The following is a 25,971-nucleotide window of genomic DNA, read 5'->3' as shown; positions in this document are numbered from 1 at the left end:
TGGTGCAAGTTTACTTACTTCAAGCTGTACTTGAAAAAATCGATGTGAAGAGTCTTTCGCAATTAGAGATGACCTGTGAATCCAGAGGTTATTATGGGGTCAGTGATTGCAAATGTATAATTTTTTAAAAGGCTATAAGATAAGATTTGTAGCACAATTTTTATTATTTGAAGAACAACTTCATGCTGTTGGCCACTCATCTCTCAAAGAGCGCTCTGGTTAGGTCCTTAGTCAAAGTCCAAGTCAAGTCAAGTGTGGTTGTACTTAGTCAAATTGTGTTTCTGACTCTGAGATTGCTCAACTGGTAGGGATAACACCCAAGATAATATCCAAATTTTGTGCCTTTTTGAGACTAAGGAATTATAAGAAATTATGAGTGATTGTAAGTTTACATGCTTTGGAATGCCTTCTTTGAGGTTGCCCTATTTAACACAGCCAGAAAACTTTGCTAGCAGAACTGTGATTCAGAACACAAGGTTTGGTGCCAGGCAGGTCAGGATTTGAATTTCCAAGTCTACCATTTAGCAATAGGAAATTAATCTCTGAACTTTTTTGTAAACCTGGAAAGTGGGGTTAATAATCTCCCTCCCACATAGTTGTAAAAAGTAACAGGATACTGTTGTGTTGTACCTAAATCGGTGCTGACAGATGCTCAGTAGTGGCATTCTTGGATGTACTGCTGTCAGTGCTGTCACTGGATTTTGGTAAGCCTAAGACAACCTGTAAGACCCAGAATTCTCAGAACCACCTAAAAACTTGTTAAAATACATATCTTATGTCTCACATCAGATCTACTGAATCAGAATTCAGTGTGAGTCTCTGCAGCCTTTGTGGGTGATTCCCATGCTCACAAAAGTTTGAGAACCTCATATAATGCAAAGTGCTGTTTAGGAATCAGTGAACTTAGGTGTAACTGTTTTGTGTGGGACTTAGAGAAAGTTTGATGAGGCTGATGTTGGGATGAGGTTATCCTGTGTGAGAGTGGATGTGTTTTGCCTCCACCTAAAGGAAAATGCCACCTTTAATTAAATGAAGTGATAGTCAACTTGTAATTATTCAAAAGTAATTACAGAGTTTATGGACAGTGCAGAACATTTACTGTTTCCTAAAATCCCCTCATTTAAAATTTTTCCATCCACCCCCTTCTTAGCTTGCACCTTGGTTTTAGAACAATGATATCTAGAGACTGAACAGTGGTTTTGTTTACTCCTATTGAGAATTGTGTTCATCTTTTTTATACTTAGGTTTTCTCCATTTTCAATATGGAAGCAATTAAGAGAAAATAATTCATGAAAAAAATTGCCTACGGGCTTTAATATACCTTAAAGCCATTGCAAACTTGAAATAGTAAAAACTAAATAAACCAAAGAGAAGTTAGACAATTCAGGAGAGTGAGGGCTTACAGTCTACTCTGTGATGTCCTGGAAAGATTGACGGGTCACTTCCCGTCTCTTCTTTCTGCTTCTGCCCTGCCCAGGAGCTTTGCTGAGTGACATCTACGGCGAGTTGCCCCCACAGGCAGTGTGGGTGAGAATAAATTTTCTCACAAAGTCTAGACTTCATAAAACTCACCCTACCAGTGACACTCATGTCTTTCTTCATGTCACTATTTTTAAGGCTTTTCCATTGAAGTATCATGGTGATGAGAAAAAAAAGATATGTTCAAAACTTTTCTCAGTTGACATGTATGTCTGCCAATCAAATTGTAATTTTTTTAAATTACAATTTTAATCAAGTAAAATCTTAATTAACCAGAATTATTAATTCAATATGGATTTCCTCCCTGTGTGAAGCTCCTTGTTTTTTTGAGTCATATGATATGCCAGTGTTAAGAATTTTGGAAAATTGTGCTTTTCTCATTCTTTTCTGCAGTTTTTTAAAAAAATATTTTGGAATGGAAATCTGGAAATGTGATAAAACCTAACTGGTGCTGAAATAAAGATGGGCTGATTTAGAAATATTTCAGTCATTTTAAATAAGTGTAACTTTTTTTGGGGAAAGATTTATGTATTTATGCATACAAGAGCTGGGGTACAGGCCAGAGATGCATGGAGGTGAGAGGATTCACCAGAGACAGAGTGGGGTGCAGAACAGGCAGACGGACTGAAATACACTGCTGAGGGGAGCAGCGTGGGAGATGGGAGAGGTTTGCTTCTCCATGTGGGTTGCTCCCTTGCCAGCTGGGGATCGAACTCGTGCTGCAGAGACTGCAGATTGCTTCATAATGCGGTGCTTAACCCCTTGCACCACCAAGAAGGCCCAGTGTAACTTTTTTTAAAGATGTGTGTAGATAGGTTGATAGGAAAATTAAGTGTGGACTCTGAGCAGCCTGTTTATACCATTACTTTTCAATCAGGGACCAAGAATTTTCCATCTGGTATTACTTTTTCAGAGACAAAAGTAGCAACTTCACAGAAGTGGGTAGAAATCTACCTTTTAAAAAGCAGAACCAAGTTTTTTTTTTTAAAGATTTTTATTTATTTATTTATTTGTTTGTTTGTTTGTTTTATTTATACAAGCACTGGGTACAGTCAGAAGCGCGGGAGGGTGAAAGAATTCACCAGAGCCAGAGCGGGGAGCAGAGCAGGCAGGACAGAAGTACACTGCTGAGGGGAGCAGTGGGCAGCAGGAGAGGTCTGCGTGCCATGTGGGACCCTCCTCCGGTGGCCCGTGAGCAGCCAGGGATCGAACCGGTGCTGCAGAGGCTGTGGGTTGCTTCGTAACCCAGCGCTCAACTGCTGTGCCACCGGGGAGGCCCCAGAACCAAGTTTTTGATATGGCATGATAAATCATTCTTTATCACATACAACCAGATAGTTTAGCCACCCCCCCCCCCCAAAATTGAACAGCTATGGAAATAGTAGACAATTTTTTTGATGGTTATAGTTTTCTCCCCCACCCCACAAAAACATTTTGTTTTATTTACTAATGCATATAAGAGCTGAGGTGTGGGCCAGAGGTGGGGGTGGTGGTGGTGGCAAGAGGATTCACCAGAGACAGTGGGGAGCAGAACAGGTGGATGGCTGAAATACACTGCTGAGGGAGCAGTGGGCGAGACAGGAGAGGTCTGCTGGGCCATGTGGGTTTCTCCCTAGCCGCGAATCGAACTCATGCTGCAGTGGCTGGCAGTAGCTTGATAGTGCTGTCTTTAATCCCTGTGCCACTAGGGAGGCCCCAGACTAGAATTTCTAATGGTACATATAGTCTTGGCTAAACAACTGAATATTTTCCTATTTATTCAAGTAAAATAGGAAGATTGAGTTAATAGAAGCAAGTCTGTGAGGACAAAAGTCTTAATGTCCTTATCTGTCCTTATTCTGTATCACATCTGGGGGTTGGGAGGAATGGCCTGTGTTGCTGACATGAGGCAAGCCCCTTTTGGTTTACATGCTGACTAAAAGGGCACTCTTTCTGGTTTTCATCTCTGTGAATATGTCTTTTCCATGAAAGCATTTTAGCCTTTTTGGTGCCAGGACCAATGACTTTTAGGATATTTTTTTATGTGGTTTAAGTGGAGCAGTCAGATTCTAAGACATCTCAGTTGGTAGAGCTGACATCTAAAATGGGATTTTCCCATCCATGACATTTTAAATGCGAAATAAAAATTATCTTTTTGGCTTTACACGCCAAGACACTCCCAGTAGAGTTGGCTGAGAATAAAATAAATGCTGTTTTGGGTGCCTGGTAAATCTTTTAATTATGAAATAAGCCTTTTGATTTTAATCTTCCAAAATGTACAATACCAATCCAGGAAAACAGCCTTTTTAAAGTTCGTATCCTGCTGACTTCTTCAGATAAAAAGCTTCTACCTCTACCCCATATTTTGCAAGCGGAAAGTAAAAATATCATTAATCTTGTCTTAGTCACAATGTTGCCTATAAATGATTGTTCAGCTTGGAATCAGTCTTGAGCCTTGACGGCAGTAACCCAGAATGAATGTGTAGGTTCCTGGGGCCAGGACCAGAGCTGGAGGGTCACAGCCCTTTGAGTCCATGATCTAGGAGTGAGGTGAGGATCTTAGGCTTTCTTTAAATAATCTCCCTTGTTCCTTCTTCTTTTTCACCTATCCTTGCCTTCTCACACAGAACAAAACTTGGATACTGATAAGTTTTATTATTTTTGTTCTTCTGTGGCATCTTGAAGCAGCTTGTACAATGAGGACAGAAACCTGCTTCGAATTAGAGAGAAGGAAAGACGCAACCAAGAAGCTCACCAAGAGAAAGAGGCATTTCCTGAAAAGATTCCCCTTTTTGGAGAGCCCTACAAGGTATTTATTGCATACTGGGAGGTGAAAGTCTGGCTTATCACAATATTTAGCTGTCTGATGAATGTGAGTTTGCACAAGGGTCACAACTGTGAAAATAAAACGGCATGTCCTAGAGATTGTTTTTAAAAACAAGATATAAAATTTTTCTGAATCTTGTTAGTCAAAGTTACCAAAGTTTGTGGTTTTCTTTTGTAATGTTATTTTCCTGTATGTAGTACTATGTGTCCTCTTCCAGGGAAACTGACTTTAAATTGCATGTTAAATTCTACATGTTACCTGTTAAGTTGGGGTGTTTCTTTTTTATTGATATTATATAACCTGGTTTATGAAATGGTTGTTTTTCTTAGCTTTTAAAAAATATTTAACCCTATTTTACTTTTCTTTTTTCAGACAGAAAAAGGTGATGAGCTGTCTAGTCGCATACAGAACATGCTGGGAAATTATGAAGAAGTGAAGGAGTTCCTGAGTACCAAGTCCCACCCTCAGCGCTCGGATGCTTCTGAGAATAGGTTGGGAAAACAGAGACATTCTTTTTTTCCTGAGAAGGGGAGCAGCGTTCCCTCCCACTCCTTCCATACTAGTGTCCACCACCAGCCTGTTAACACTCCTGCCTCTGGGCCACTGCCTGTTGGTAACATTAGCCACAATCCAAAGATGGCACAGCCAAGAATGGAACCAATGTCAAGTCGCCATGTCAAAAGCTACTGTCCATCGGACAGCCAGCATCTGACCCAAGATCGCCTTGGTCAGGAGGGATGTGGCTCTAGTCATCACAAAAAAGGTGACCGCAGAGTTGGTGGAGGAGACCACTGTGCGTCAGTGACAGACTCGGCTCCAGCAAGGGAGCTTTCTCCCTTACTCTCCTCTTTGCCTTCCCCTGTCCCCCCTTTGTCACCTATACATTCCAACCAGCAAACTCTTCCCAGGACACTCGGAAGCAACAAGGTTCACAGCAGTAACAGTAACAATAAAGGCTTCTACAGGGCCAAATCTCCAAAGGACCTCACCGGAAAGGTCCATGAGAGAGAGACCCCTCACGACAGTTTGGTGGCAGTTGCCAGCCTTGGCGTAGCCCCTCCCCAGCCACCTTCTCAGGCTTTCCCCCAACCTCCTCTCCCCTCAAAATGCATCGCAATGCAGCAAAAACCTACAGCTTATGTCCGGCCCATGGATGGTCAAGATCAGGCTCCTAGTGAGTCCCCTGAACTGAAACGGCTGCCGGAGGACTACCGGCAACAGACCTTTGAAAAAACAGACTTAAAAGTGCCTGCCAAAGCCAAACTCACCAAGCTGATGATGCCTTCTCAGTCTGTTGAGGTGAGTGGAATCTAATATCTGGGGTGGTTTCAGTGTGAAAGAGTATTTAAGATGAAAGTTTCTGGAAAGTGGAGGAAGTGACTTTGGGGTAGGAGATTCTGTTTTGACGTTATAATTTTGTTTATTCACACCAATTCAAGTCTTGGATTACTCATGACATACTTCAAGTGTGGTTTGCAGGAAGTTAAAAAAAAATCTACTTATTGAGCCATAATTTACATACAGTAAAATATATAGATCATTGTAAGGGTATATAGAGTTTGTGTTTTGAAAGATGTGTACCATCTGTATAAGCCACAACCCGATCAAGATAGATAACATATCTATTATGAGAAAGTTTCAGGAAAGTTTTGAGTTGTACATTTTTTGTTTGGGGGAACACTGGCTTATTTATCAGTGTTTAAACAAAAGTACTAGTTTTTTAGTTAATACTTCCTTACTCTCAACCTGAGCTCTGGGTGTAGGGTGAAATCTTATTTGAGAGTGAATTAGAGATATAAATTGTTACTCAACATGGCTTTTTAAGGTAACTAAAATACTATATATACATTTTTAACAGTTGTAGAAGGCCGTTTTATTTTAAAACTATGCAGTACGGAGTGCCCAGTGGTAATTATACATATATATTTTAATGCGATATTTGGTAAACCAAGAAAAAATATTCTTTTTCTGTTCCTTTGATAAATGGCAGCATTGTGCTTGAGTGAGGACAATTCAAGCACTCATCCTATCACTGAAATTCTAAATAAGTACTACTTATTCCAAAATTAAGATCTGTAGAGCCAAGGGAAATGTTTAAAGAAGAAGCTTATCTGTTAAGGTAAATTCTGTGGTTTAGTTACATCTGTTGTATAAACATTTAATTTACATATCCAGGCCTCAGAGTGTGCAACAATCTACATGTCTTACCTACTGCTAAAAGGTAAAATTCCTGAAGGCTAAAAAAACCCAGTGGAAACAAAATCCTCTAGGATCCTTAGCTGTAAAGATAACCTGTTCCTTTGTGGCCAGCTTTTGGGTTGGAATCTGTCTTCAGTCAGCTCTTGAGTTGGAGTCTCCAGCATGCTTCAAGATGGGATTTGTTTGGAGGTCAAGGAAAAATGATAATGGGGAGTCAAAGCAAAGGGTAGAAATGGCCAAGATAGCAGAACTCTACCTTTAACTGCAAATTATAAAGTCTGCGATAAGCCATTTATTGGCAGGGGGAAAGAACAGAAGAATAAAATGAGATTCTCTCTCCCAAAATGGTCAGTCAAGCCCTTCTTTTAATTAAGATAGTAAAGAACTTAACGGGATTTTCTATGCTTGAGCAAATAGGGTCTGTTCTGTTTTCCTAGTTAACAAAACAAAATAAACACCAAGGGAATAGTAACTAAAAATTGCTTTAAAATGATTTTTAAAGGGCCAATTTTCTACCAAATGCCCAACCATGTGCTAATGTGCAGGATGGGGTGCCAAAAAACGTTCTGATCCCTGTCCCAGAAGAGACTGTAAGTCTAGGGTGGACGTGAGCTTATATACAGAACAACAAGGTATGAACTAAAGTTTTCAAATGTTAGCTAAGACAATGAACGTATGTAAATTAAGCCAATAGATTTTCCAGTAGAGCTTTTAGGGAAGAGGACCCTGGTTAACTTTAGTTGCCTTTTTTGGTGAAAAAAACATAAGCCCAATTGAGATTTCTCCAAGGTCCTCAGATTTTATAAATACTTCAAATATAGGACTATGCAAGATGGCATGTTCTCTCAGGGGACATTTGCAATGAACAGAATCCTCCATAAATTTGGTGATTGGAATTCGGTGATGGATTTTCTTGGCACAAATATATCTGCTAGGAATGATTGAGTAGATGTAAATGTTTTCATCCTTGGCCTGTTATTGCTATCAGCATTTTTAAAAATGTAATGACTCCCTCTAGTTTCTGCTGGAGCTCTCAGGTCAAGTGCAGCTATGGCTCCAACTTCCTCAGAACGCCTGGGTAGGATTGGTTGAATGGGAGGGGGAACCAAGATTCAGGGTGATCCGTGTGAGGGGTAGTTAGAACCTATGTACTGGGAATGAAGGGGGAGTAAATTTGGGATAATGATGCTCTCGGTCTGGGTTTTGGATTTGACTTAGTTCTTTTAACTGAGACCTCACATTTCACAGATATACCATTAATTTTCTGTTCACACAGCTTATGAGAGGTTTTTTTTTAATGTAGAATTTGATTTAAAACCATAGATTTTTATGTTCTGGTGAATTCCAAGGGAATCATAGAGGTGGGACATAGAAAATGCAGGGAATTAAACTCCAGAGCAGGCAAACTGATGGGTACAGAAGAGGAAGTAGGCTGTTGGTAGAGCTGTGAAAAGGGAGTTAGGCTAGCCTGTGGTTTTCCTTTATTTGCTTAATTTCTCTTAAGGCAAATCTGAGGAAGTCGTTTCCTGGCTTGCTTGAGGGCTTTTGATGTTTTGCATTGCTTCCCTTTCCCTATTGCTTTCATGAAACAGTATTATTTTAAAATGAACCAAAATGGGAAAGTCATCATGTCTGCTTGGAGTTCTTTCATCCTCAAGCTACCACATTAAGTGTGGATTCCCTGCACTATTGATTCTTTTACTTCCTGGTAAAGACTTGATTTGTATGGTAATTCTCCCTTCCCCCACCCCCTTTCTTTCATGGTTCTAATCCATTCTACAAACACAACTGTATAATGAAAATATAATATGAAGCCAATAATACATTGCTATTGCACAATTCATTCTGAGATGGTATGATTTGAAAATGTTGGCACATGACTAAGCTTATATAAGACTGATTTATATAAGACAAAAACACTGAGACAGTTTCACCTTATTGATATTAAAAAGATGAAATTAACAATGAATTATTAAATTGGCAAAAGTTATTTAAAAATCACATAGAGTTTGCTAATGGAATGAGTGGAGAAGACCAAATGTTCATACCAGTTCACTAGCTTTTACATCATCATCATGCTTTTCAATAATTTGTTTCAATTTAATTGAAATATTCTTTTTAATTAATTAATTTATTTATAATTAAATAGATCTTTTCCTTTTTTTTAAGATTTATTTATTTATTTATACAAGCACTGGATACAGTCAATTCTCTCATGGGAGGTGAGAGAATTCACCAGAGCCAGAGTGGGAAGCAGAACAGGCAGAAGGACTGAAGTACACTGCTGAGGGGAGCGGTCTTCGCGCCATGTGGGACCCTCACCTGGTGGCCGGGGATCGAACTGGCTATGCAGAAGTTGTGGGCAGCTTTGCAGCCCAGCGCTCAATCGCTTTGCCACCGGGGAGGCCCGAAATAGTCTTTTTAATATACTCCTTAGGGTACATGGTTAGTTTAACATACTATTTTTATACAGTTCTACAACCACTTTTATGAAAGGAATGCATAAAGAATTAAAAACCCAGAACATTTCTATACCTCACTAAAAAAATCCATGGGCCCATTTGTCGAAAGATTGTCAGACATAAATAGGCTGTGATTGGCTCATATGCTAGCAGTTATTCAAATGTTCCACCCACATGGTTTAGTTGGTGGCAATTGCAATGCATTAAATCACAAAGTGATTTATATTTTAATAGGAAGGACTCATCATTGAAAAATGATTTGAGCATGCAGTGGACCAATTATAAAGTCTGTATGTAAATTAGTTGTTTCTCCTAAAGAAGACATTCTTCCCCGATAAGTTATTCTCATTTAACAGTCTTAATTTAGTCTTAATTCTCACTTAATTTAGTCTTTCCTAAAAATCATGAAGGGAAAAATTACTGAAACGTCAATATTCTGACTAACTAGTTGCCTGGACCACAGAAATCCACATTTGTTTTTCTCTAGTTGTCAGTTTTAATTTTGTGTCAGCTGGAAGATGACCCTGTAAAGGCACAGTCAGGGCTTGGTGATCTCATGTGCATATCTTCCAGATGTATAATTGCCACCTCAGAGATAGACCTGCCTGAATGGAAGGTTGAGTTTCTTTTACATCCCTTTTTTTCTTCTAAAGATAACAAATGAAAGTGAGAAAAGAAGATGCCCCCCCCCCCCCTCTGTCTGTGTGTGTGTGTTTTAGTAGCAGAGACAGAGCTCCTAGTTCTATGATCTTTCTACTTTTCTTGTGTAATTGAGAATGGAGATTATTGGATTGTTTTCAACAGGAGAGTGATTATATATATTTATATACATACATAAATACACATATATATATTTTTTGGTTTATTTGTTTTTAAAGATCATGATGGCTCCTGGCTAGAGAATGGGTTGGAGGGGTAAGGTTAGAAGCAGGGAAACCAGCCGGGCTGTGAGAAATGATGAGGGCTCAGAGTAACTAGTAGGCATGGGCACAGTGAGAATGGACAAATTCTGGATGTATTTGTCAGGGAGCTAATATGACTTTGTGACTGATTAGTAATGGGAGTGGTCCTGAGGTGACGAAGAGTGATGTATCAAAAAGGTCCATAGATATTTGTTTGAAAAGTAAGGATGGTGGGACAGTACCAACTACTGAGATGGAATCAGCCCAGTAGAACAGGTCTAGCGGGAAAATCAAGAGCTCTGTATAACTCATGCAGTAAGTTTGAGATCCCCTTTTATGTCCAGATACAGGTAAGTTGGCAGTCATAAATGATAGACAAGAGCACAGAATTTGAGGATTGGAAATACAAAATTTGGGATGTGTTTGCATATAGTGGGTAAAGCTTTGGTACTAGGCAGTTGTACATGAGAAGAATCTGCACCAGGCCCTTCTAGCCTAGCATTACCTGTACCTATGGGCAGTGGGTGGAAAGAGATAAGAACCTACTGGATCTTCAGAAGTTAAAACTGAAGATCATCTTGGAAATCTGGGAATCTGTTTATAGATTAGTAGAAATTCTAAATTTCTGGGTTTTTTTTTTTTTTTTTTTTTCACTTAGATTTTGAAGTATACCTGTATATGGCACAATTTGCTTAGTTTATCCAAATAATTCACTGGAACCAAGCAAAATTTTCTGCCAGTTAAAGTTGCTACAGCTTTTATCTCTTTAAGGTCCTGCTTTATTCCCCTCCAGATAAAGCTGGCTTTGTGTCCTGATGGTCTTGTTTTCTGCTGAGCAGTTGCTCTTTTCTTGTGACCTCTTATGACATTATTTAAAAACAATTTGTTACCAGATGCTTCCACCTGATTCCCAAGATCTAAGTGTTACCTGCAGCTGTGAATTCAGTGTTGGGCCATTTTGACTCATGGAAGCTCTTAAATTGACTGACAGTTTTTCAGTTTTAACAGCCAGTCTAATAGTGTACATTAATCCACAGTGAAAAACTGTATGATAGTAACTCACTTTGCATCCCCACATGCACAGATGTTCTTTCCTACCACCTTATTTAGCTTTCTTCTTATCTTAGAAAACTTCCAAAGAGGAATTTCCCTATTATGAGCTAAATGGTAGTTCATTTTGGTGTGTATTCTTCAGCTCTACCACTCAAAGTTTAATTAAGACGATCACTCTCTCCCATATATATCACCAGTTTAGCACTTTCATCTAAAATATCTTGAACACATACTGTCTGCCAGACCTAGTGCTTGGGATCAGGTTATAATGGCAAAATCAGATAGTTCTGATCCTCTAGGACCTTAACCATCTAATTAAAAACTGACATTTAAATGACTCAGATAAGGGTGTAAGAACTTTGGCAAGTGCTATAAAGGAATCTGCAAACTATTTTAAGATGAACAAAGGAGAACCAGGACTTAGAATAGAGGAGCTCAGAGAATAATACTCAAGGAAGTACTCTTCAAATGACAGACCTGAACAATGAGTAGACTTGATGAAAGTAAGGGGTTGTCTTAATGTACTGGAGGTGCTAGGCAAAATACTGCAGAAATGGGAGGTTTATAAACAACAGAAATTTATTTTTCATAGTTCTGGTGGCTGGAAGTTCAAGATCAAGGCAACAGCAGCATGATGTTATTATAAGTGCCCTCTTCCTGGTTCCCAGTCTGTATCTTCTCACCTTGTTTTCACTTGGAAGGAACTAGGAATCTCTCTGCAACTTCTTTTATAAGGTACTCATCCCATTCATGAGGGTATAACCCTCAGAACTTAAACTTCTCCCAAATGTCCTTCCTCTTATCACCATCTTTGAAGGTTAGAATTTCAGCATGAGTTTGAGGGGGTGGGTCATAAATTTTCAGATTAGAGCTGGAGTGTTACAAGTTAAACAACATCCATATTCCAGGCATCCATATTCCAACTGGTATCATGTACCAGTTTGATGATGTATAGAGACCATTACGGTCTTGGCTTATACATCCAGCACTGTCGATCAAGGAGAATTTTTTAGTTCATTCTGAAATTTGGTGGTCCAATGGAATCACCTGTTAAAAATATAAATTGTAAAGATAAAAATTCCCTGGCTCCACCCTAGGAAACTGATTCTCTAAGTATTCAGGTAGGTTCAGGACTTTGTATCTGATTCTCTTAGTTTGTTCTAGGGCCTGGAAATGAAAACTGTGTTGGAAGAACTCCACAGGGCATTAGAGAAGGGTCCCTTTCCTGTGGTTTCAGAGACTCATCTGTGGGCCTGGGGCAAAATGATCTCATTAAATGGGTGGATAGGAAATGAACACAGGCTCAAGGAAGAAGCATGGAATGGAATTCCCCAAGATTATTAACTCTCTTGACAACTCATGTTTCTCCTTCACCTGCAACATTTTTAAGCTCATAGGGAAAGTAAGATTCTGTTACAACCTTATCTACCTTTCCTCAATCTTCTAAAAATGCTTTTATTACAGTAACTCTTATATAGCAGATTTAAATGAGATTCCTAGAGTTAGTGCTCAGTTAAGTTACAGACCTGTTTGACTGTTTACATTAGGAAATTGATAGCAAAGCAAAAAGATAATCTGTAAATAGTATCCCCTGATGATGTTGGGTGTCTAGATCAGAGTACTTCCAATCTATGTAAAATAATGAACAGTAAGTAACTTATGTTTGCTTAGAGGCTGGGTAAATATTAGACCCCAAAAATCTAAGTAGTAAATTAATACTAGCAAGCGACTGATGCAAATTTTAGAACAGAAGCTGCAGACTATTTTATTTGCCTATATAATGTATTTTCTTTTTCTTCCCCCCCCCCCACCTTTGAGACAATATTTACAAAATGGAGAATTTTGGTGAAAAATCATATTTTTAGTTTTACCAGTTAGAACTAAGTAGAGACTGCTACCTTTAATTTCCTGATCCTGACAGTTTTTTTTAATTTGAAGAAGCAAACTCTGAAGAAAACATTTAAGATAATATAGGTAAGATAACTTTGAAAAAACTCTAAAATTGCTAGAAATGAGTTAGTATAAAGAATAAGATTGCTCAAGAGAAAGCTTGCAACTCAGCTTTGAATGTCTTTTTGGGAGGTATTAGTTGGTGTTGTTTTCTTTGTTATGTTTTACTTTCTATTCCTCCTCAAAATGCCAGAAGTACATTTGGTACCAGGATAAGAAATTCCTGTTCCTCCTAGTTGTTTTCACACTTGAGATGTTTGTGGAGGGTTATTAGATCCCCCCTGGGTCCTTCAAGTTGTGCTTTGCCAAGATGCAGACATTCAACTCTTCAGAATCTTTCCAGACTCTGCTCTCCCAGGCTCTCACATAGCTACCCCGAGTCATTGTAGCTCTTCCCCAGATTAATTGTGTTTTATTTTGAGCCAACTGATAATCTTCAGGGACAGAAAGCCAGATATTCCAAGGGGAGTTCTGTTGATGACAGTTGGTGGTTTTGATTTGGAGTATTTTGGTGGGAGTGACCAATACTCATGAGATATTTAAGCAGAATTCCTTTCAAGAGAGGACCCTGGATCATGTTATCATAACAAGTTTATTTTCTGGCCTTGTATTTCTCCTCTCCAGTTGTCAAGATATATTTGAAAATCACTATTTCCCAAGGTTAACTTTGGTGCATATTCACATTTTCCAAGAGTGTTATAAGCAGCTATTTTTACATTGATATTGTTCCTTTCTTTAATTGTTGTAATCACTAGACTGTTTTTTTTTCCTCACAGAGGTTGAGTCCACATACAACATCAGTTTCCTCTTGAATTGCATGTCATTCCCTATTTAAACTTGGCTTACTTTCTCTCTACATTTTTTCCCTGCTAACCCTGTGGTAATTTGTCAAGTCCATTCTAATCTCCTTAATCCCTTTGGTCGAAGGGTTTTGAGGTTTAATGTTTTAATCTAGGAAACTCAGTATTTAAGTAATTAGAGGTCCTATTTCTAGCTTTGTCCCTTAGGTTTTTTGGTTCCAATTTACAAATAAATTTCTTCTAAAAATTCATATTGGACTAGGATTTGAAGCTGGGAATTGAACAGCGTGAACTAGGAAAGAAATGACAGCATTCTGTGTTATCCTTGTTTCCTGCTGTCATTCTCATAAACTCAAACTTTATGGATTCTCCTTTTCCTTACAGCTCATTTTTTGCAGTATTCCACCCTAAAGAAAGTATTTGCTGTTGCATTTTAGAAAAACATTTTGACAGAACTTTATGCTGTAAACTAGTTTGTTGTTTTCCAACTTTTTTTTTCATGCTTGAGAATATGTTAATTTGTAAAAAAAAATCTTTCCTATTATCAAATAGTCTGGACATTGTTACAAAATGTTAAGAATTCTTTGCTGTCAGGAGCAATTTGGTCATAAAAGGATTCACTTTTGTACATTCTAGGTTTCTGCTTTTTTTACTCAACAAATATTTGAACACCCGCTAGCTATAAAGGGAGCTCGTGGGAGAGAGATGCATATACAGTAAACTTATTACATAGCATAACAAACTATAATGACTATGGAAAAAAGATGGAAATATTAATCATATAAACCTGTAATGCTTACACTGTTCTCTTTTATACCTTATGGTGATAATTGTCATAAGTGTTTTATGTATATGAACTCATTTAATCTTCACAAATATCCCATGTAGTAGACATTATCACCATTTTACCGAGAGACTTACAGAGGTACCTTGAGATGCATTTGTCCAAGCTTACCCAGGCCTTAAGTGTTGGATCTGGAATCCAAATCCAAATAGTCTGACTCGAGTCCACATCCTTAACTATGATACCTATGTTCTGTCACCTTTCAAAAGAGGAAGCTATGTCTATATTTTTTTAAGAAATTAACTTTTGAAGTATTTTGTGGCTTGGCAAAAGCACATTTCAGCCTAAAAGACTAGGGAGAGCAAAGGCATAGTAGCAAGACCTGGTGGGAAGTCTACTTAGGGAGAAGCTGGACCTGTGGTTTGGCAAAGGAGAGCAATGGGGAAATGAGCTGCCTGGTGAGAATAGGACCTGTTTTTGAAGTTCTTCTTCTTCTTCTTTTTTTTTTCCCCCCAGATTTATTTATTTATTTATGTATACAAGAACTGGGGTATAGGCCAGAGGTGGGGGGGGGGGAGGGGAAGAGAGGATTCACCAGAGACAGAGTGGGGAACAGAACAGGCAGACTGACTGAAATACACTGCTGAGGGGAGCAGCGGGCAAGTCAGGAGAGGTCTGCTGCGCCATGTGGGTAGCTTCCTGGCCGGGGATGAACTCGTGCTGCAGAGCTGCAGATAGCTTCTTAGGTTGTCTCTTAAGCCCTTGTGCCACCAGGGAGGCCCTGTTTTTGAAGTTCTTTTGTACTTTATTGAGTACTTTAAGTATGAGACTTGTTAATTAAAATTATTTTGGTTACTAGCAAACAGTATAATGTGGTGTTATGATTCTGGGAGAGCTTGGGCAAGGAACATGACCTTGCTGTATTGTCAGTTTGTTCCGCTCTAGAGTAGGGCCGCTGGATTGAGATAATCCACTGTGAAATTCTAGAGCTGTGTTTACTGCAGAGAAAGAGCTCATTAGGTGGTGGTAGGAGTGATTAAAGTTTGAACTGACCTTAAGGAAAAAGGAAGGATTTAGACAAAGGGTTCTTAAAGTAAGGAATTAGGAGTAAGGAAGACAGAACACATTTGTAACTTGTTATTCGAGTATACTTTAGAGATGTAGGTGGGATCAGATCAGAGGGACTACGAATTCCCAGTTAAGATGTTCTAGCCAAATAAAGCCCTAAACATTTGATTAAGTGTTAAAGAGAAACAGGTGAAAAGCCTAGGGAAAGAACGTGTTTGCTTAGGAATTAGCAAATTTCTTAAGAACTGGTTTGCCGAGGTGAGAGCATCTACTGCCCCTGGTGGCTCCTGTTTCCTGCCTCTGCCTGCTTCGTGGGGGCTGCCGACTCCTGAAGAGCAGTGTTCCCAGAGCTTGGCAGTCCCTGGTGTAAGCGGTTTACTTTATGAAACATTTGCACACTCAAATATTTTATTGCATCCCTCACTCCTTTTTAATTCCCAAAACACTTATTTGTTTCTCTTTGTATTGTCATAGCAATCTTACCAGATAGGCAGGGCAGTTGGCACAAATCACCATTTCACATGCCACAGAACAGAGTCTCTAAGAAGTTTAATGATTTTAAGCTCATAAATGGCAGAGGTGGAGTTAGGAAACCAAACAGACCTTCACTCTTACTTCCAGACTCCATAACAAGCATGGTCTTTTGTGTAACTTTTAAAGCATTAAGAGTTCTTATCCTACACAGCGCTTTATGGGGGGCACAGATGAATCAAATGAGAAGATAATCTTTCAATCTCAATTTTGGTCATGGAAACCATGTGGCTTGTTGGTGTCTTTAACTTTGCTGCTTCCATTTAGAGAAGAAAGTCACCAGGTATGAATTCTCTTCACTATGACTCCAAAGGGAAAAAAAAATTCTGTATGTACTACATCTACCACTTAACTCTTTCCCTTTGATCTCAGAAAAGGAGGTGTTCGTTCGCCCTCCACTTGCACACCCTTCCCCCTCTTACTTTTTTGGGGGTTACTGCAAACCTTTCTCCCATCACTTGGCTCTCTTCCTACCAGTCTGTAGTTGCATCCAGGCATTTTCTACCTTAAAGAGCAAATCAAACCTTTCCTCATCCTTGAGTCTTACCCTGATTACTACTTTCTTATTATTCCCTTCTCAAAGCTTAGGAGATGGAAGTGGATAAACACTGTGTGCCTGCTTCCTCTCCTCCCTTCCATTCTCTGAACCCACTACAAATTGACTTATGTCCCTGTTAGTCCGCTGCAGCTCTCCCTAGAGCCTCCAGTGGACTCCTGCTGTTCGAAGTCAAGAGCTGCTCTTGATGGCATAGTCTACTTAATCTCCCCATGGCATTTGATACTCTTGACCACTATTCTCTTAGACACTTCCCTCCTTTGTTGTCTGGGTTTCCCCCTGCCTCTTATGGACATGTCATAATCTCCCTTGGAGGCTGCCTTTCCTGCCCTTCCCCAGGGCTCTTCCCTCAGCCACCACTTCTCATTCTGAAAAACCTCCTGGTGATCTCAGCTTCACTTCAGTTTCAACTGCTGAAATACTGGTGACCACCAAATTGATTTTTAGAGGCTAAAATTCCCGCAAGTTTTCTGAGCTCCCCTTCCTTTTAATCCAACTGCCTGCTGGTCTTATGGGTGTTACATCTCAGACCCAAACTTTCTAAATGGATTCCGTTAGCTGTGCCTTTTTACACACACATGAACATTCCCCTCTTTCCTCCTCGTCATCAGTCTCAATTCCTTGTTGTCACCTACTTTATGTGGTAACCCAATCCTACAGACACTACTCTCTAAATATTTTGTGGCTTTTGGGTTTAAAAGAACAGAAATTTATTATTTCAGAGCCTGGAAGTCACAAGTCTGAGAGGAAGGAGTCAAGAGAGTTGTTCTCTTGGGCCTCCACGGTGGCGCAATGGGTTGAGTGCAGCACTGTGAAGCTGTCCGCAGCCTCTGCAGCGCAGGTTCGATTCCCGGCCGGCCAGGAAGATTCCCACATGGTGTGGCAGACCTCTCCTGTTACGTCTGCTGCTCCCCTCAGCAGTGCTTTCAGTCTGTCTGCCTGTTCTGCTCCCCACTCTGTCTCTGGTGAATCCTCTCATCCTCTGGCCCGTACCCCAGCTATTGTATAAATTAAAAAAAAAAAAAAAAAGAGACAGAGAGAGAGAGAGTAGTTCTCTTTTGAAGGCACTGAGGAAGAGTTCTATGACACAACTTCCGGGTCTGGTGCCCAACATTCATTTTCTTAGGCTTGTAGTTGTAAGGGCTCTAGTCTTTGTCTCCATCTTCATATGGTTGTCCCCTCTGTCTTTCTCCTATCTAAACATTTGTTGAACATTTCTTTTTCTGTCCTTCTGTAGTTCAGATTTTTTTTGTTTCTTGAACTATTGACATCTGTCTTCCTGCTTTTTTCCTTCTCTTCAGACCATCACCTACACTGTTCCACAAGAGTGATTTTATAATATGAAAATCAGATCAAGTAATTGTTGAAGATTCTTCAGCAGCTCTCCATCATCTGCACGATAAAATCTGTATATCTCATTTGCCTTCTTCACAGGACTCTTACCTGTTTCTCTAGCCTAGGGCTAGGGCCTTCTTGCTGATGCTTCCTTCTCCCCCTGCTGTTCTCAGGCCCTTTAGAAATGACTTTTTCCTCTTGCTCACGCAGACCTCTACACTCAGCACTTCTTCCTTGTATCATCCTGTGTGTCTTTCTCTAGGTGGCAGACATTTTGAGGGCAGGAATCATTTGTATCATAGCATGTTTGTCCTTTATTTTTAGCACTTCTGAGGACCAGGGCAAAACAGGGATTTTCCTGCTCTGTGCTGAGCCTTAGAAGTTCTTACCCAATTCACTTTGATCTGGAGTCTAAAAGATAATCTCTTATTAATTTTTGTCAGAGCAGAACAGCCAAAATTATTTGACTCAGGACTGAATTTCCTATGTAGGACTCTTAGATGGGAAGCAAGCATTAAGTTCAATAATTTTTAAGTTTGCTTGTTTTCAATTTTCAGCCTATGTATTTCCCAGCTCATTTTAGGCAGTCTTATATGTGGGTTTGAAAATAGGCAGCCTAATGCAGTCTTTAGGCATTTTTAGTAAACTCTAGCCTCATAATTGCTATATTTTTTAGTATTGAGTTTGGAGATAAATCAGGTAGATTTGTGTACTATAAAAATTGGAGAATAATGATTTTTGTGTATCTGTCATGTATATAGGTGCTTTTCTCTGTATTAAATAAGACCAGAGTTCCTTAAATGTGCATTTGTGTACATATATGCACATGTGTATCTTATTATGTACATGTAGGTATATACATGTAAATATATACATGTAAGTATATATGTAAATATTAGTGGTGTATATAATAAATATATGCATATAAATACAAATACATAAGTGCTATATACAGTAGAATTGCTGTTAATCTCAAAAATGGTTCTTAAGTTTAAAAATTTGCCATTGAGTGAATTACTTTTTGGGGAATGAGCCAACCATTTTGGGTTAGGAGCGTTAGCTCTATTAGACCACTAGAGTATCATTAATTGGTATCCTAATAACTTAAGAACTATTGATCCTGAAAATGCCCAAATGGCAACCTGGATGTAATTTTCTAGTAAGATTAATTACCTTTCAGTAAAGGGTAAAACAGACACCAAGATCCTTTATGTCCCCTATATTTCCTCAAGGTTCCAGTGAACTAGTTGCTAAGGTAAGGGGAAACACTGGTGTGTTGTTCTGAACCTAATTGTGTCCTTTATTATGTTATGACTCACCTATAGTTCACAGATTTATTCCATGTGAGTCATGTAAAATAACTACACTGTGGTTTGTCTTGCTTACGTGGTTCATGTTTCTAGTGATCTGTCATACTGCGTATGCAGGTCCACTAGAGCGGGTTTTGGCAGGAACTGCAAAGAGAGGAGACCATCTCAGTAAAAACAATGAAGTTACCTAATACTTTGTCTCCCCATACAGAGAGTCTTTTCAGAATCCTTTCGGAGGATCTGAAAATGCTCATGATATATATTAGGACCATCTTTGCCATAAAAGAGTCTTCAAAATGAGCATGTTTCTCAATCACTTAATTCTTTATTCCTCCATCTGGAACAGAAGGAAAGAAAGTCAACATTGAAAGAGTGGTCACCCACAGAGGGGCAGTGTCTTCTATGGTATATTGATTTGTTGCCAACATCTAAAAATCAGATTAACACATTGAAATCTGGGTTTTGATTTTTTTTCTTAAAAGAAGCAACATAGGACTTGCATTCCTACAAAGCAACAATGGTCAGTGCCTGGGACAGCAAATGCATTCTGGCTTGCTCAGTCCTCCCTGGGCCCTTCGTATCACCTGCTTGGGGCCTATGGGAGTTGGTGTTCTCTCACTCTGAATTGAAGTGTTTTTCTGTCTTTGTGGTTGTTTCTCATTTTGAGCAGATCAAAGAGATGAGAACCCAGACCTACAAAAACACATATATTTTTAGAGGGACTTAAAGTGAACTGTATTTAATGGTATTTAGATAAGGTAAACAGAAATAGATTTTCAGTCTTTTTAAAAGGAATTATGTACAGGTCATACTTTGATTCTTTGACCTTATTCCCAATGGTGGAACTGTTTTCCTGTAAGCCTTTAAAATATGTGATTCAAGCACTTGTTCATATTTAAAGAACTGCCCCCCCACACACAAACATGTTAGCCTATTGCCACTAGCAATAACCATGAATTATTATCCTTGTTATCAAGTAGAAATGGGCTTGCTTAGTTTTTCAGTATATTTGTAATGAGGAGGTAGTCAGTGATGCTCTTTATATATCTGAAATATTAAGGTTCTTTTTGAAAAAGAAGTTTGAATTGTAGTAATTGGATTTGGTTGTTTCCTATACCAAGTCCAGTATCATGTCCTTTAATACCTTTTAATCTAATCTATTTATAGCTGGCAATAGGAAGTTGGTTTTCAAGGTCTGTGCTGCAAACAAGTCCTCTATACTTCCTGTGATATTAGCAGTGGGTGTATGTTAGGCCAGAGGCAAATTACTTAAATATTAAAAATTATTGCTAAAGCTTCAATTTTTTAAGTGTAATAGAAATAAAGATAGAACCTTCCTAATCAGGTAGTTGTCAGGTTTAAATAAGAAAATGTATGTGTAATCCTTAGATCCATAGCTAACATACATTATTTAATAAATAACTACTGTATCTGTGTCATTTTAACTTTAATACTGTCTGAATGCATGAGTAAATATAATAGATTAACCTCTTTTCTGTGACTTAAAATCTGAAATTTAGGTTGTTTTAATAGTTTCGAATGTTAAGCCTTTGAAGAAAGGTAATTGGGAGGTAGTGTTTCTAAGACAGTCCTATGAAGCCAGAACATGTGGGTTCCTTTTCCTCTACCTTTAAGTGTGACAGTTCTACCTGAGCTACCCACCATCATTAAAATTAAATGGGATATATTTGCCTAGCAGCTAATAAACTATAGCTGTCCCACCTTCCTTTTACATGGATAATAGTAGAAGCGAATTCACAATGTAGGAAAGCTGTATATTATCTATCTTAAGCTTGTCCTTTATTGACTTTACAACTATGGTTAGAAGTCCCCAGGACCCTAAGATATAGCCTAATGTTTTGGGTTGGTTTGATAATTCTCAGCTGCTTTGGTGAAGTAATGAAATTCTGTGTCATGGGTTTAATTCTACCCCAATGTTAAAATATACTTTTGGAGGGCCTCCCCTGGTGGCGCAGTGGTTGAGTCTGGGCTGCAAAGCTGCCCGCAGCCTCTGCAGTGCTGGTTCAATCCCCGGCTGCTGGGGAGGGTCCCACATGGCGCGCACACCTCTCCTGCTGTGCCCGCTGCTCCCCTCAGCATTGTATTTCGTCGATCTGCCTGTTCTGCTCCCCACTCTGGCTCTGGTGAATTCTCTCACCCTCCCGCGCTTCTGACTGTACCCAGTGCTTGTATAAATAAATAAATAAATCTTAAAAAAAAAAAAAGTTACCACTCAAAAATGGTCTCTAATAAAATGAAGCAAAATCTAATTTATTTATATATATATATATATATATATATATATATATATATATATACACACACACTTGTGGAGATAAAAGACTTAAATGAGTATTTTGTACCACTAATAATGTATTGGACTTGCTTGGACCAACTTTTGTGATTCCATAATTGTATTAGTTATTGTGAGAACTATACGGGCATAGTTCCTTCAAGACTGTGAAGAAAGGACTTTCGATTTTTTGGGGCATCATGACACACATCGAAAAAAAAATTTATAGTACTGAACAGCAAATCATGTAATGTGAATTCTGTGGTCTGGGCCACAAACTTAGTACGAATGGGCATGGGAATAAGCATACTTTCATTTCATTTAGCAGAGCCATGTCTGGAAGCTGGTGTGGTTGACTTGGGAACCACGCTCATAAGTTCTACCCTGCAAGGCCAAAACCAGTGGAGATCAATGAAGGAATATCTGAGATTGCTGCAAATTCCCTAAGTTGCAAAGTTTGCTCAAGTTTCTCCTATATACTGTAATATAAAAAACCTCACTTCACAAAAATTATTATGTGCCTCTGGGCAAGTAGTGAGTGATGAGCTATGGTGAAAAGTGTACTCTAGAGTGTTGAATTCATGTTTGTAGCTAAGCAGGATTACAGATCCATACTTCTAAAATTTTAGGTTTTTTAGGTTTTTGTTAAATCCTGAGTCAAGACCTCTTGGACGTACTTTTAGTGTTCCTAAGCATCAGTCAGTCTTTTCTGCTTCTATAAGCTTCAAGATAGAGACTTGATGAGAGCAAATAGGTCAGCCTGTCCTTGTTGCTGAAACTCAGTTCCTGTAGTATGTCTTTGAAAACATGTGTTTCTGATATGTCAAAATTGCTTTGGCCAAAATAAAAGTTGTGGCCTGATTTGTTTAAAGGAACAAAAATAGCTACATGCCAAAGTTTTAATGCACAGAGCATGGTTTAATTCTTGGTAGACTTTTATGCTTTTTATTACTCTGATTTGTATTTCCTATCAGAGTGCCAGATAAAAAGTAAAATGATAGGCAGAACATATGCACTACCCATAAAAGGCTTTGTTTTTTATATTAGCTTTTTCTGATTTATACAATTATAGTGTGAACTAACTTTAATGTTAATGAATAACCTCAGTAAAATGCTAAGGGAGTATATTAAGGATTAAAAAAAAAAGCATAGGTAACTGAAGATCATATGTTGTGAAATTTATAACATATGAATTACTCAAATGAATTTGTTTTTTTCCTAGGCTTTTTAGGTTCTTTGCCATGAGTGCATGCATGCGTGTGTGTGCTTGTATTTCTGTTTATGAGGTTGGACTATACAACGTGAGAATGAAAAAAAAAAATTGCCCTACCTATTCCTTGAGTAAATTGCCTTTATATTCTACCTTACCAAACCATATTTACATATAATACCTGGTGATAGAATTAGTTCTGTAGAAAATTGCCAACTAAATGGGGTTTTTAGTTCAGACACATCCTCAGGTGTAATTGTACAGACACAGTGCTTATTAGGTGGGGTTTAATAGGAGCTCCCAGTGGTGGCTTAAATATTTTGCTTAAGTGCTATCAACCACCTTAAATCCTGTAGTTTTCTATGTCGTGCTTTAAAAAAAATTAAATCAAAGTGAAAAATGAAACCGTTTGGGGTATCTTCATATCCCCAACTGCAGGGAGGTGGAGGGGTGGATGGTTGCCCATTTCATAGAGTCGTATGTTTTTAAACTACGAGCATGGTGCTTTGCACAAGTCAAATCTGCCAAAGGGACAGATGTTGCCAATTTCAAATGTACAGGGGGAAGGCAAATATTGCTAAGCAACGGTGTACTTGAGAGAGCATTTTTAGGAGCAGAGCCAGGGGAGTTGTGCCTGGGAGCACTCGCTGCTTCTTAAGGCTCAGTACAAGGGAAGATTAAAAGTTCTTTCCTGTCAGGGCCGCCATTGCAGCTACCAGCACAAAAGACAGTGACCTAGTAGCACCGATTAGGCCTGTCGAGGGGATGTATGAAAACAGGGAAGCATTTTTGCCATGTAGGAAGGCAGTAAGACATGTTCACGGAGGTAAGTGCCCCACAGTTACAGCGTCCCCACAGTAAGTACTTGTAAGCGACTGCCTGAGGTTCAGGTGGAGAAGATGGGAGGGGAGGAAATAAAGCCAGAGTGAGGCCTCAAAAGAAAGCCTGTCTCTTCTATCTCTTCCTCTCCTTTCCCCTGCCTCCCCACTCCAAATGTCCTTTCTCTCCTTTTCCTCTTTTGCCTCCTCTGTTAGGGCCTAACATCCAAGAAGAGGAGGATCAGAATAACCTCTGTAGATCAGTGCTGCTGTGTGCCTGACCTTATAAACAAGGTAAATAAGCTTTCCAGCCCCTCCCCTGTCCGCTCCCTTGGCATACATTTGATAAGTAACAGACAGGTGGTGTGGCTTTCTTTTCCTTTTGGCTGCCTCTAGAGACTTGGAAGACCTCTTGAGATTTGCATGGTTGTTGGTTTGAATTAAGGATTTTCCTCTCTTGCTCTCTTATTCTAATGAAATAATGGAATAAGAGTAGAGAAAGTATATCATGTTATAGTTTTGTACCTGTACAGAATCATGGTGTATTTTTGGCAATACATTACAAGAAAAGCATTTTAAAATAAGGTATTCCTTAGCCCTCAGATTTTTTGTCCACCTTTCAAGTTCTGGTCTTGTACTTCTAGATCATTTGGCAGACGTTGATAGCTGCTTTTGTGTTCCTGGTTAGGGATATAAATTGAAGATATTGGCAGTTTAAAAGCTTGAATGTGTGTGTGTATACACATGTATGTGTTCTCCCCATCCATCCTCCTCTGTCTCTCCCTCCCTGTCTTTTTCTCTTTGCTCCCCAGCCTCCTTTGGCTTTTATTGCTTTGTTTTTGTTTTTCAGCAGACAAATGGAATTTTAAGTCAAATTTAAAAGATTATGGAGCTCCTACTTAGGCATTAGCATATTAGTGCCATTGATTTCCACTGGCCTAGGAGTATTTCTCAGGATCTTCAGTGCAGGCAGGTGTAGTAGATGGATTTTAATGTACTTGTGGCTTTATGATTCTTATTAATTTATATAGCTAAGTTTATATCAACACAGCCTATGTCTGGAGTATAAATTTATTGTATGAAAGGCACATGAAAGAACTTAACAGTGTTTCTAATTTTTCCCCCTTAGAAACTAGAATTAATTTACTTGAACATTAAGCTGTAGTGACTCTATCAACTCTGAGAGTTGATAAATTGGGCAAAATTAATGAGAGAGGAGGACAAACCCTCAAGGCAATATCTTATAAACTCTTCCTGATAGATTTGAATTTAGACTATGCTTTTGGCTTATTTCAATAGGAACTGTGTCGTAAAATGAGTTGGAATAATTGGTTACCCTTAGATTTTAAAAAAGCAATAGAGTTTTCTAGTGACTTAATTTCCTCACAAATTACGACTAAAAAGAATGTTCTCGTTAAGTCCAGAGGAAACTGATGTATTTTGCCCCACGAAAGGTTTCCAGAGGATTTTATTAAGGAAACAAATTTTGACAATGAAATCCCTCTTTCAAGTTTTACATAGAAGAGGTAATAAAACAGGTAAGACTGCTGGGGAGCTAATCTGAAACTTTTCAGACACTTATAATGTTACTTGGTAGACTGCATTATCGTGGCAATATAAGCAATGCTTATTTTTACAGACAATTTAGCTGTACACAAATTAAAGAACTTGAAAGAATTTTTGTTAATGCCACATGCACCGTCCCATCCCTGTTCCTCAAACCGACAATGTGATTATGACAATGTCAGGAAAGACGTGAAGTGGGCTCCAGGACATTTTCCCATGGGCCTTGTGCCAGGTATATGAAATAGTTTGGGGGGTGGGGAGCAACATTGAATTTATGTACAACAGAGATAGAATTTACTTTTGCTGGTTTGACCCTCCCATCATTTAAAAGTAATTTTCAAGGAAAGTTGCTTTTTCTGTTATTATTAAAATGATTGCTCATTTTTCATATTTCCTCTTCTCTGGCACTTGGATTCTGGAACTACTGTAAATGCAAGAATATGGGGAGTTAGAACCAAGGTGATTGAGTTACCCTGTGCCTCGAATCACTTCCGACATTGAGATCTTAAAAAATACACTTTCAGTGTTTCTTCATTGCATGCGTGTTAGTGTGAAGGAATGAGAAGATCCAGGAGACTGTGAGTGAAGTGTATTGAGACGAAGAAATTCGTGAGAAAAGTCACTGCTTCAGGTTTTCAAAATGGGCATAAGCTTACTGTTCTTAGGTATAAATTGTGACCATATATACTATGAGTGCTTAAAATACTCTAAGTACATACCAGACTGTATGTTTTTGCAAAGACAGTTTTCTCCTTGGCACATTACTAAATACCTACTCAAAACAAATTCAAGAACTCTTTTATATATATTTTTTTAATATATATTTTTATATATATTTATATATATATT

At 38.7% G+C, this 25,971-nt stretch overlaps 1 protein-coding gene across 2 annotated transcripts in view; it reads left to right on the top strand.

Moving 5' to 3' along the window:
- AFF1 (ALF transcription elongation factor 1) overlaps window positions 1-25,971 on the top strand; it is a gene marked incomplete at its 5' end in the record, with an annotated part of 177,433 nt that overhangs the window by 86,560 nt on the left and 64,902 nt on the right. Inside the window, 2 exons of one of the 2 annotated variants that reach the window (XM_084233368.1) lie at window positions 4,147-4,267; window positions 4,658-5,584. In XM_084233368.1, coding sequence (XP_084089494.1) covers window positions 4,147-4,267; window positions 4,658-5,584 — 1,048 coding nt within the window. Of the gene's footprint in view, window positions 1-4,143; window positions 4,268-4,657; window positions 5,585-25,971 lie in introns of both variants that reach the window. The other variant, XM_084233367.1, reaches the window with a different exon arrangement.

The sequence above is a fragment of the Talpa europaea genome (genome assembly GCF_964194135.1).
Source record: "Talpa europaea genome assembly, chromosome: 5".
NCBI classification, from domain to species: domain Eukaryota; kingdom Metazoa; phylum Chordata; class Mammalia; order Eulipotyphla; family Talpidae; genus Talpa; species Talpa europaea.
The sequence above is the reverse complement of the archived record's forward strand: the minus strand, read 5'-3'. Positions and strand labels throughout refer to the sequence as shown.